At 39.2% G+C, this 12,166-nt stretch overlaps 1 protein-coding gene across 2 annotated transcripts in view; it reads left to right on the top strand.

Moving 5' to 3' along the window:
• DAPK1 (death associated protein kinase 1) overlaps positions 1 to 12,166 on the top strand; it is an 89,516-nt gene that overhangs the window by 30,305 nt on the left and 47,045 nt on the right. For both annotated transcript variants that reach the window (XM_042826791.1, XM_042826790.1), the window contains exon 3: positions 5,995 to 6,216. In XM_042826791.1, coding sequence (XP_042682725.1) covers positions 5,995 to 6,216 — 222 coding nt within the window. The remainder of the gene's footprint in view (positions 1 to 5,994; positions 6,217 to 12,166) is intronic.

Consider the following 12,166-nt stretch of genomic DNA (forward strand, 5'->3'; position numbering starts at 1 on the left):
AGTTGGTCTTCCCTGCTGCAGTGCTGTGAGAGAAATTGCCAGCTGTGTTTTGAATTTGTGGATGGCTACTTCAGCACAAGTAGTGTATCAGCTTTCCAGGAACAGGACATAAAAACTGCGGAGAGGATGTTTGCTTTTCCATTTCTGAAAACATCTGAAGTAGAGATCAAGAAGAGCTCAGAAGAGAGAGGAGGTGAGAGGATGTTTGTAGTCTGCTAGCAGCTGTTCTTGTGTGGAAGCAAGTAGCTGAGTGATTGACTTGCAACCTAATAATATTATTCGAGTGTCTTTTCATTGGGTAAGTATGATTTTTAAAAGGAGAGCAGTCAAATAGTGAAAGAAGTAATATTTGAATCTTGATACATCACATTGTCAGAGCTGTGTAATGAATACCAAGTTTATAACTTGGTATTCATTATAAATAAGTTTATTTTAAAAAAAAAAAAAGCACTAAATATTAGGAACGTACTGAGACATTTTGTTACTATTATCAGTGTAATGTCCCTTCTTTATTCACTTTCTCTGCTTCCATTAGTGCAGTCCATCTCAGAAAGTTGAATGAGTAATTGCTCTACACCTGCACATCTGTGGCAATAAGTATTAGAAACTGGACTCTGGTGCTTGCTTCAGTACCTTCTTGCTCAATTTTCACCTCTTTTGGAAGGTTCTCCTTGCAAGAATTTTTCTCATTACAGAAGCAACTAATCTGCAGCTAGTCTAAACCTGCAGGCTGGGGCTGGACAAGAGTACAGGGTTTGGAACAGGTGACGAGTCTGCTACCCCTAATCACTACGATCATCCCTTTCAAAGGGAAGGCACTTATAACACTGAACCTCCTTCCAAAGAAAATAGATTCTAAAACATCTGTGTCTGCAATTAAAACTGTTTATAATTCATGCTAGTGCTTGTTCTGTGATCTCGCTGATCCAGGACCAATGAAGAGTGGTGTGTGTGTGCTGTATTGAGGATATTGTCACTTTCCATAATTTTTGCACTTATCTATATGTATTATAAAGGATAGCACACGTTGTCTTTATGATATAAAAATGACAGAGAAATATAATGATGAATAGGCCAGTAGGATAAGTACTTGTTCGAGAGTGAGTCAGAAAATTCACTGGATGTGTAAGCTTCATGCCAAGTGTCCTGAAAAGAGTGGATTCAGGCTAGCAATTAGCTATTGGTTGAGTAAGAGTTACAAAATTGCGAAACAAATTACTGTTATTAGCAGAAGTATTTGTTCTCTCGTCAAGCTGTCATTTTCACTGTTGAACCTGCTTCTGCCATGTGGAAAAAACCATGTGGGTATTTTTTCTGTGAGGGCTTGTTCCTTTAATGTAATTGTCCCCTGTACTGACAATGGTCTTTGTGACCTGGCCACTTCAAATCAAACCTGCAAAAGCAATAGAAGCTGTAAAAACTCAAGTGCTTTTTTTTCTGTCTTTGAAGAGGCTAAATGAATGAATGCTGGATCTGAAATAAAAGATCAGCAGGAGAACGTGTAGGAATATGAATATAGCCTATACAGGGCTGACTTACACCAGCTCTATTGCTGCAGTTCTACAGTTTAAAGTCCAGTAAATACCCTTTGATTTAACACCTCCTTTGCTTTTAAGGGAGCTGTAAAATAGCAGGGCTTAGAGAACTCTGGAGTGAAATAGCCCCTTTGATTACAGCTTAAAAGTGATCTGCAAGTAGAGCATTTAATAACAAACAACTAATTGTGGGGTATGTGCTGAATAGCAATAAGAAGGCTGTTGAATAACTGGCACTTAATCTAGATAACTGTTTGTTGATAATTTTCTTGTACTGGCAAAGATTCCCAGAACCCCACATCCTGATGAACTGTGGGTGGGAGCAGTCTTCAAAGTAATTTGATTTCAAGCAATATACTGGCCATCTGATAACACTTTTTTACTGTGGGATACCCTGCGTGGAGATATCCTTGAAACAGTTACAGCTTGAGGAAAAAAAAGACTGAAAATGCTACATAGCTCAGAAGAGAGGAGATCTACTAGCCTTAGCTGATCTCCTTTATTTCAGTGCTTCAGCCTCATGCTGTGACACGATAGTTGACTCATCACCAACATCAGATTGAAGAACTCTTAACCTTAAAGGCATCATAAGCACGATGCGTCTTTGTGGAATGGGGGGTATTGATGATCTATTGACACCACAGAGAAATTATCTTTCTTTAGTTTACAGATCTACAACTACTGCATGTTTGAAATTATGTGCAGAATGTTTTCTGTTTAGAAAGAAGTCCAAAATGCATTGCTATCTTCAGTGAAGAAACAAAAAAAGAAAAAAATATGGACTAAAGGAAAAAATATCAGAAATTCAGGTGTCAGAATTCTTCAAACACCAGCAGTGCAAGTCTTTTCAGTGAGAAGGGCTTCTCTGAAAGTGGTTCCTCCTGTTTTATTGTATTGGCCCATGATGTCAGAGGTTGGATGTTGTTGACATGGCAGTAGCGGTTGAACCTTCCCGCCAGTATTCCGTTATATGTTGTTGCCATACAGATGGCAACAGTGGGGCAGTCTGACAAAGTGGATGTATGTCTGAAGCAAAGGGGTGCCACTGAATTCCTCCATATAGAAAAAAATGACACCCATTGACATTCATTGATGCTCGCTGAACATTTGTGGAGGCTAAATGGCGATGACAGTGGCCCCTTGTTCTGAACATCTTTGCAGATTGTTACAGGTGGCATGAAGGCTTGCTCATCTCTGGTAAAAAGTGTGGTGACTATACTGAAAGATAGTGTTTTGTAGGTGGGACTTAACTCTCTGAAATAGTCTTATTGTATTCTTTTGTATCTGTTGTCATTTCCATGGAAATAACTAGAAGTTATTACTTTTGAAGCAACCTATGTACATGACTCTTAATCCTAGTCTGTTTTTCAATTTTATTAAATCTTCTTAGATACCAAAATGTATTGTATATCCACATACCTCAGTGTTACTTTTTAGCTGCAGCCTTTCTTAAGCCTGATGTTAGTAGTGCTTGTTTTACTTTTTTTTTTCTTTTTTTTTTTTTTTTTTTTTTTACTATGGTAAAGCAGTAGCTGTTGTAAAACTTCCTAGGAGAGCGTTGATAAGAAAGTGGCTAACCTTAATATTTTTATGATTGAAAAGATCTTATATGTTTCCTTACTCTGACTAATGACTATTCAATTGTTTTGAGAGTAAAGTGGTTTTTTTGCCTTTTTTGCACTGGGTACCTGCTGTTAGAAGAGGAGAATAAGTATTATGTGTGCACACATGCAGTGTAAATTCTAAGCCTCTTGGACCTGCAAATCACTTAGCTGCAAAATCATTACTAATGTGCTGTTTGAGCGCAGATAAAACCTCAAATCTGTGGGGGAAAAAAAATGGTAATAGCTTAAAGTCATGTTGTAGGTGTCTCACTTATGCAAAGATTGGCATTCTTTTAAAACACACGCAAAAAAAGCCATTTTTTGTTACTGGGCAGAGAATGCTTTTGTCTAGCCCTAGTATTTTTCTCCCTATGTTATGGAGAGATGAGGGTGTTTTTAATAAGCTCTCCTTTAAAGGAGTAACTAGCGTGACAAGAATACAATTCCCAGAATTTGTCTTGTTTTCTGTTTAGCTTGGTGGATATAACTTCTAAGTACTTTAGTAGAGCCCAGGAAAATAAATTAAAAGTAAAATAGAAAGTGTAACAGGAATTTTGTGCCCATTGGGATTAAACCAAAAATTACTTACCCTTACTGGTTGCTGCTGGCAGTCTTTCTTTACAGAGTCATTTAATTTTGTGTGTACATATTATGTGGTGTGCGGCATTTTTATCCCATGATCAGCTCCCTAGATGTCTGCATAGCACTCAAGCCTGTGGATGAATCATAAGCAGAAATATTTTGTTTCTTCTGTTGCACAGTTTAGGCTTAGAGGCAGAAAGCCAGTTGGCCAAAATATGAAGAGGAACTTCTTACTTCCTTCTGACCCTTGAGTTGGACTGTATTGTAGCAATGCTTGTGTCTGATGCCTAACTTCGCACTTGCTCTGGAGCTTTGAATTTTCTGAAATGTGGCTTGCTTTTTCAATAATACTAAATACCTCTATCTCTAAACGTGTACATGTTGTGTGAGAGTGAGAGAATTACAGCTTTTCTTTTCTATAAGCAACAGCATCGGGCACCGTGCATGCACTCCACCACAGCAGGACAGATAATTGAGTGCATGCTCTGCCCTGACTTGCTGCCCTGTACACAAAACTGTGCTGATCCTGGAGACCAAACCTTGTTGTGGAGCTGAACTGAACTAAGCAAAAAGGGCTGAGGTACCTTAGGGTGTCTTTTCTGTCCCTCTGCTGCTGGTCTAGGACAACACATCTTCCAGAGGTCCTGTATCTTGTATCCTGGTTCTGTATGAGTGTCCAAGATCATCTCAGATGACTCTCATTAGCTAAGTTCAGGATAATAATGTACATCTTACGCCTAATCAGAAGGAGGATACAGCCAGCACAGCCCAAAGCACAGCTCTGCTCACTACCATTTGAATGTTTTCAGGCCCTGTCAGGCAAATCGGGCCCTTGACAGGTTTGAGTAGTACAGCTTTATCTTTAGAACAGAGATATACAGGGGAATAACAAAGTATGCAGCAGAATTCTTAAAAAATCCTTGCTGTAAATATTTTTTTCTCAAGGGACATAATGTCATCTTACAAATTCATGATTTCATGAAATTGATTTCATGAAATGTTGATGATAACACTGAAGTAAATCCAAATCTTGAAACTTAAATGGAATGCTTCTCTCAATGTTTACTTCTCTGGCTGCCCATGGCAGAGTTCAAAGTCTGCCCTGTAATTGTTGGCTACTCCAAAGCCTTTCTAGAAGGTGAAGGTTGATGTCTCTGCCCAGTCTTCTGCAAGGAAGTCGCTCAGTGTTGCCCCATAGCATGTCCCAGCTCAAGATACTTTGTCACTCAGGTTTAAGTGTGGTGATAGTGGCAACCCAACAGCAGGATCCAGCCCTCCAAATTCGTAAAACACAAATGTGATTTTTGCTCTTATGTTGATTTGTGGAACCATTAGGTGATATGAGTTGGAAGGGAACTTAAAGATCATGTACTTCTAGCCACCTAGCATGGAAGTTGGCTAATTATATAATACTGCTTTTATCAGTTATTGGCTATTTTCGGTCTGTCATACACTTCTTAGTTGTCTACTTACTTCATTAGTGTACTTTGCCTGAGCAGATTCTCAGTGATGTAAACGGTGTAATTGATTGTATTCACATATGAAAGATTCAGCAGGTGATGGATCATCTTGCAGATCTCTGCCAGTTGTAATTAATCAACTACCAGTACAAGTTAGCTCACCTTTCAGGTTCTGATGGGAGTTGTGCGTGCTTATGTTACACCTCTGCGCAGATATCTGATCCTACTAAGCTTGTCTTTGGTTTATCCTTTGCTATAAATCTACTTCAAGGGTTACTTTTTTGCTTAACTTCAGAAATCTAGAAATTGAAAAACTTCAGAAAACTTTCTCATTGATATCCAGTAATTCTTTGTACAGTGAAAAAAAAACAACAAAATTTCTGGAGAACCCTGAGCGAGAGTTTAAGAAAACTTAGGAAGAATATTTAATAGTATTAGAAATCCTATTCTTGCTTTAACATAGCACTAGATTCTTGGGGAACAAAAAATTACTTTCAGCATGAGTGAAGACGGAGAAATGCAGAACTTTCCCCCACTAATTCCCAAAGCACATATGTGTCAAAAATCTAATGGCCTGCACAGGCAGCATTTTTTAGTTACATATGCTGTAATGTGGGTATATATGCATGCCACGTGTCTGTAGAATTCCAGGGTGGGTTTGGTTTTTTCAGGTATTATTCTGGTTTTCACAAAAAACAGATATATATTTCAGCAGGATTAGTAAGTTGGAGTCACAGCTGTTTCTCCCTATAGTAGCAAGTAGAAACTATTCCAGTTCTAACAATCTCCTTCTCTTTCTTTTTTCTTTTTCAGTGGACAGTTTGCTGTAGTGAAAAAATGCCGTGAGAAAAGCACTGGTCAGCAGTTTGCAGCAAAATTCATCAAGAAACGGAGAACAAAATCTAGCCGACGTGGCGTGGGCCGCGAAGATATTGAGCGAGAAGTCAGCATTCTCAAGGAGATTCGACACCCTAATGTGATCACCCTGCATGATGTTTATGAGAACAAAACAGATGTCATTCTTATTCTGGAACTGTAAGTGACTCTATGTATGGGGAAGAATGACAGATTTTTTGTGTTGTTATTTTAAAGAAATGAAGGTACTTTAAGAATGGTGATTTAATGAGTCTTTCTTACCACCCGAAGGTGAATGATAATAGCCTGAGGGTTCTTTTTCTTTATATTGGAGTTGTCGCTTCCTGATTTATACATCTGTTTTTCACTCTAAGTGTGTTATAGTGGTTAAATAAGTACAGTATACTTAATATTTTTTTGAACCTATTATTTTTATCATCATTATTGTTCTAAATCCAAAGCAGTGTAGAGCTCAATGATTTTAAGATTAGAGCAGAGGGAAGTACAGATTCTAGATGGAGGTTTAGCAAATTTTGTGGTATTTTGTTTTGGTGTAAAGCAGCATCACTGAATTTATTTATTATTTTGCCCACATAACTGAGAGTAGAATTCTCACAGTTCTTTCCTGTTGAAATGTAAACTGAACTTTCATATCCTTGTTTTAGTTCCCATTTTTTTTTATCCAGTTATTTGCTAATTGACTGAAGTAACTGTGTTAGCAGAGATCACTTTGCTGCTGCTTGGAGCCCGAGCTCAGGTTCTTCAAAGGCTGCAAGTTCTCTAGTTAATCAGTATTTACCCTTCACAGCTTGTCAGTGTCTGCTTGTGGGATATGCATGTCTTTAAGTTGTTTAGATGCCTAACACAGGCTGTATTATTGCCATATTTGTTCCATACCATTTAAATGTTTCAGAATGTGTATTTCATGCAAGCAAATGCATGTGACTTGTGAGAATCTTGGGCAATACTTCTCTTTTCCTTTGCTGTTCATGTGACTTTTTTTTTTTTTTCTTGTACATTACATCCTTTTGTTTACTGGCTTTCATAACTGATAATTCCACATACTTTATAAGGATACTTCAGTGTGGCATGTTTTCAGTTTCAGTGTACATGTAGATTTGTAGTAGAGATTTCATAAACTGCAAATTACCTTCTGGAGTTATGCTCTAGTTGTTAGCGATAATGTATACATTTGTAATACATGAAAACGTTTTTATGCTTCTTTTAGTCCAGCATGTGATTGCTTATTGTAATACTTGCTATTGTCTGGGTGTTGGCTTCTTTAGTTTCAGATTTACACATTTGCATTAGTTTGAATTTGTGTAGATGAGAATTCTTGCAAAAAACTGAATAGTCAACTTGTAAAAAGTAAGAACTTTGTAGTTTCTGTCAGAAGACTTACTACTACTGATGCTCAAAGCTCTTTAAAAAAAAAAAAGTGTAATAAATACTTAAAAAAAAAAAAAAAAAAAAAAATTACCTTGATTTCCCTCCCCTTGCTCTCACATTCTTCTTATATGTAACTTTACTGTTATCATATTGCTTCTTCTACACTTTTCTGTTCTGTAGTCTGTCTACATGAAAGTCCAGTGTCCTGTATTTGAGCCATGAAGAAAACACATTAGCTGCAGATAGTGGTAGGAGGAATGGAGCTATTCCTCTCTTTTTTTTTTTCTTTTTTTTTTTGTTCACATGGAATAAAAGCTCCCTTGGTGGCAAGGCTACCATGCGTGTCTTTGTGTACCTCCTGACTTTTATTGAATGGAAACAGTTACTGCATCCAGTGTGAGTTAATGTTTCATAAAACTGATAATGTGAAGCACAGCAGACTATTTGTATAGCTATTTAGCTAATCATATTGCCAAGTTAATAATCCCAATGTAGTGTCAGAGATTTTTCTCCACTTCTCAAAACTATTACATGAATATTAATCTGAAGAAGTGCTATTTGTTGTATCAAAAGGTAGCACAGAGGGTATATGATACACTAGCCAACCCTTTATAAACTGAATTGCTGTAATTGCTGTAGAAACAACTTTTACTATCTTCAAAATCACTATGGTATTACACAAAGCCATTGAAAATGTGGGAAGATTGTCATTTTAATCATATACTCAAATACATAACTATGTAATCCATTTTTTCTCTGACGGACAAGAAGGAAGAAATGGCAACAGCAGATATGGAGATTTAGGCACTCAAGCAGTTATTTGCCTTGGTCTGCACTGGTAGTCAGGTTTCCCACATTTCTTACATCACTGAACCTTTGGATGAGTATCAGGGGAGCAGAATTCCCCTCACTGTAAGAGCAGAGGAAGTCCAAGACCACCTCATGAGACTAAAAGTGTACAAGTCTCTGGGGCCGAACAGCATGCATCCTAGAGTCATAGAATGCTATATATTGGAAGGGTCCTCAAAGATCATCTTGTTCTGATCCCCCTGCTTTTGGCAGAGTTGCTAGCTGCTAGATCAGTAGTAGATCAAACTGCTTGGGGCCTCATCCAGCCTGACCTTGGAAACCTCCTGGGATGGGGCATCCACAACCTTTCAGGGCAACCTTCTACAGTACCCCATCACCACCTCAGTAAAAAGCTTTTCCTCATGTCACAAGGTGTATGTGAGAAATATTCACCTTAATAGTATAGCACTTCATATTTCTAATTCTTTCATCCAGCATGTGAAGTAGAAGTTACTACCATTGTGCTGTAGAGTGGAAAGTATCTTAAGATATTTGCTAGCAATCTCAAATAAATATATTGACAGAGTAGGGAAATAAATATATTACATGTCAAGTCCCAGACTGATAGTTGTTGTATCACTTCTTGTCTACTTCATTCCTTGTCTTACTGCTGGCTGTTTTATCTACCAAGCCATTTTTGCAAAATCTTTGAGAAGTTGTGCTTGAGAAGTGAGATGAAGTCTCAGATGACTGGAAAAAGGGAAACAACACTCCCCTTTTTAAGAATAGAAGGGAAGATCTGGGGAGCTACAGGCCAGTGAGCTTCACCTTTGTGCCTGGGAAGATCGTGGAAAAGATCGTCCTGGTAGATGTGCTGAGAACATTCAGGATGAGGAGACAATCTGAAATATTTGTCAGCACAATGGCTTCATCAAGAGCAGGTTGTGTCTATCCAATCTGGTGATCTTCTGTGGAGTAGCAGCATCACTGCACAAGGGAAGGGCAAATGTAACAGATGGCATTTACCCAGATTTCTGCAAGGCTTTTGACATAGTCCCATTCTTATCCCTACATTGGGGAAAGAAGTTTGAAGGATAGACTATTTGCTTGAAAAAAATTGGTTGGATGGTCACACCTGGTGGGTTGTGGTTAGCAGTTCTATGTCCATATGGAGGCCAGTGATGAATGGTGTGCCCTCTGACTTGGTCTGACTTGGGACTGGTGCTCATAAACATCTTTATCAATGACTTCAACATTGGGATCAAGTACACCCTCAGCAAGTTTACGTTCTTTCCTCAGACACTTTTGGTTACCTTTTCATTGGCCTGCTGGTAACTAGGTGCACCGTATCTGACTACTTTGTTTTGTTCTTCCTTCCATTTCCTTAGGATTTCATTTAGGCTGCAGACCTGCAAAATGTTATCAATGTGTGGTGCTTTCTACATGCACCAGAAAAGAACAAGTGCTTTTACCCTAAATCCTATATAACAATTGCTCAGAATAATAATAATAAAAAAATCCAACTGGCTTCACTTTTCAAAACGGATTGATAGCAGTAGTGGAGTACTTCACACACGAAAGCTATGGGTAGAGTTATCCATTCATACTTTGCTAAAAATAAAGACTTCAGTTCGTAGAATCATAGAATAACCTGGGATGAAAAGACCTCAAAGAACATCTAGTTTCAACCCCCTTGCTACCAGCAGGCTTGCCAACCATTAGATCAGGCTGCCCAGAGCTGATATTGAATGCATCCAGATATGGGGCATCCACAACTTCTCTGGGCAGCCTGTTCCAGTGTCTCACCACCCTCTGTGTGAAAAACTTTCTCCTAATATCTAACTTAAACCTTCCCTGTCTCAGTTTAAAACCATTCCCCCTTGTCCCATCACTATCCACCATCATAAACTTCTGTTCCTCCTCCTGTTTATAGGCTCCCTTCAATTTACTGGAAGGCCACAGTGAGGTCTCCCTGGAGCCTTCTCTTCTTCTCACTAAACTAGCCCAGTTCCCTCAACCTTTCCTCATCAGAGCAGTGCTCCAGCCCTCTGATCATCTTGATGGCCCTTCTCAGGGCCCATTCCTTGGAATTCTTGTGCTGGGGGTCCCAGGCCTGGATGCATTACTCCAGATGGGGCCTCATAAGAGCTGAGTAGAGGGGGACAATCACCTCCCTGTCCGTGCTGGTCACTCCTCTTTTAAAGCAGCCCAGAACACAGTTGGCCTTCTGGGCTGCAAGCGCTCACTGCTGGCTCATGTCCAGTTTCTCATCCACCAGGACCCCCAAGTCCTTCTCTACAGGGCTGCTTTCAAGGAGTTCTTCCCTCAATCTGTATAAGTACCTGGAATTTACCCTGACCCAAGTGCAGCACCCTGTACTTGGTCATATTGAACCTCATTAGGTTCTCATGGGCCTACTCGCTTCTTCAGCCTGTCCACGTCCCTCTAGATGGCTTCCCTTCCCTCCTGTGTATCAACTGCACTGTTCAGCATGGTGTCATCTGCAAAATTGCTGAGAATGCACTTGATGCCATCATCTGTGTCATTGATGAAGATGCTGAAGAGTTCCGGTCCCAAGACTGACCTCTTGTTGAAGCCATGCTGGCTGTCTCAGATCACCTCTTTGTTTCATACGTGCCTTAACATGGTAACCAGAAAAATCTGCTCCATGATCTTCCCAGGCACAGAGATGAGGCTTACGAGCCCGTAGTTCCCTGCATCATCCTTTGTTCCTTTCTTAAAAATGGGAGTAACGTTTCCCTTTTTCCAGTCACCAGAGATTTCACCCAACAGCCGTGATTTTTCAAATATAATGTTGAGCACAGAAATGGATGGAGAGCATTATGAATCTTAATTTAAGAATCTTAATTCTTGTAACGTATTGCTGAATGTTGAAAATCTGTTTATAAAATTTAGAAAATAAGAAGAATGGTTTTTAAGTCTCAGCTCGGGAGAGGAATTTTATTACTTGCAAGTGATTGAACATTAAGTATAAAGGCTTGTGCTTTTCGGAAGTTAGTTCCTGTGTACTTCCTTTAAAATAAAATCCAAGGGATCTGGGCTTGTTCAGTCTGGGTAAGGTTCCAGTGAGATCTCAGTATGGCCTTCCAGTATTTAAAGGGAGGTTATAAATATGAGAGTTATCATCTTCTTATATGAGTAGATAGAGACAAAACAGGGGAAATGGTTTTAAGCTATAGGAGAGGAGATTTAGGTTAGATGTCAGAGGGAAGTTTTTCACAGACAAGGTGGTGAGGTGCTGGAACAGGCTGCCCAGAGAGATTGTGGATGCCCCACCCCAAGATGTGTTCAGGGTCAGGTTGGATGGGACCCTGGACAGCCTGATCTAGTACATGATCTCGTGGTTGCCAGCCCTCCTTGTGGCAGGGGGTTAGAACCAGATGATATTTGTTGTCCTTTCCAGCCAAGCCATTCTTGCTACCTTCTTGGCACCTCTATAATATTTACCAAAACAGAACACAGCAAAGAGTGGGCAGTAGATCCATATATAAAATTCTAATGACATCTTGAGTTGCTTATTGAAAAAATAAGTACAAATAACAATGAACTCTGGAATCTCTCTTGTATCTCATCAGAATTAACTTAATTTGCTTAAAATAGCTTGACTTCCACTGAGGTTTGAAGTCAGCACAGTTTCTTTAATTGTATTTTGACTAAAATAGCCTTGATATTTTTATTAAATTTACCTGCAACTTGCTAAGAAGTTGTTTTTGAGAGCCTTGTACTGGCTTTTCAGAGATTAGTGGGAGATAGCAGCAGGTAAGCATGCTCCACAGTGCTGATCTTGAGATGTGCTACCTTTTGACTTCAAAATCCTGAATTGCAGGCTGTCAGATGGAACTACAGGGAGTGTTTCAACACCTAGGAAAAAAGACTTAACAGATGTGTTTGGGTGCAGAAAGATGTACTGATGTTTTCAAGTCTCCATCTT

This window comes from Centrocercus urophasianus, unplaced genomic scaffold, assembly GCF_019232065.1.
Source record: "Centrocercus urophasianus isolate 14NV4802_14NV808 unplaced genomic scaffold, USGS_Curo_1.0 seq_27, whole genome shotgun sequence".
Taxonomy (NCBI): Eukaryota; Metazoa; Chordata; class Aves; order Galliformes; family Phasianidae; genus Centrocercus; species Centrocercus urophasianus.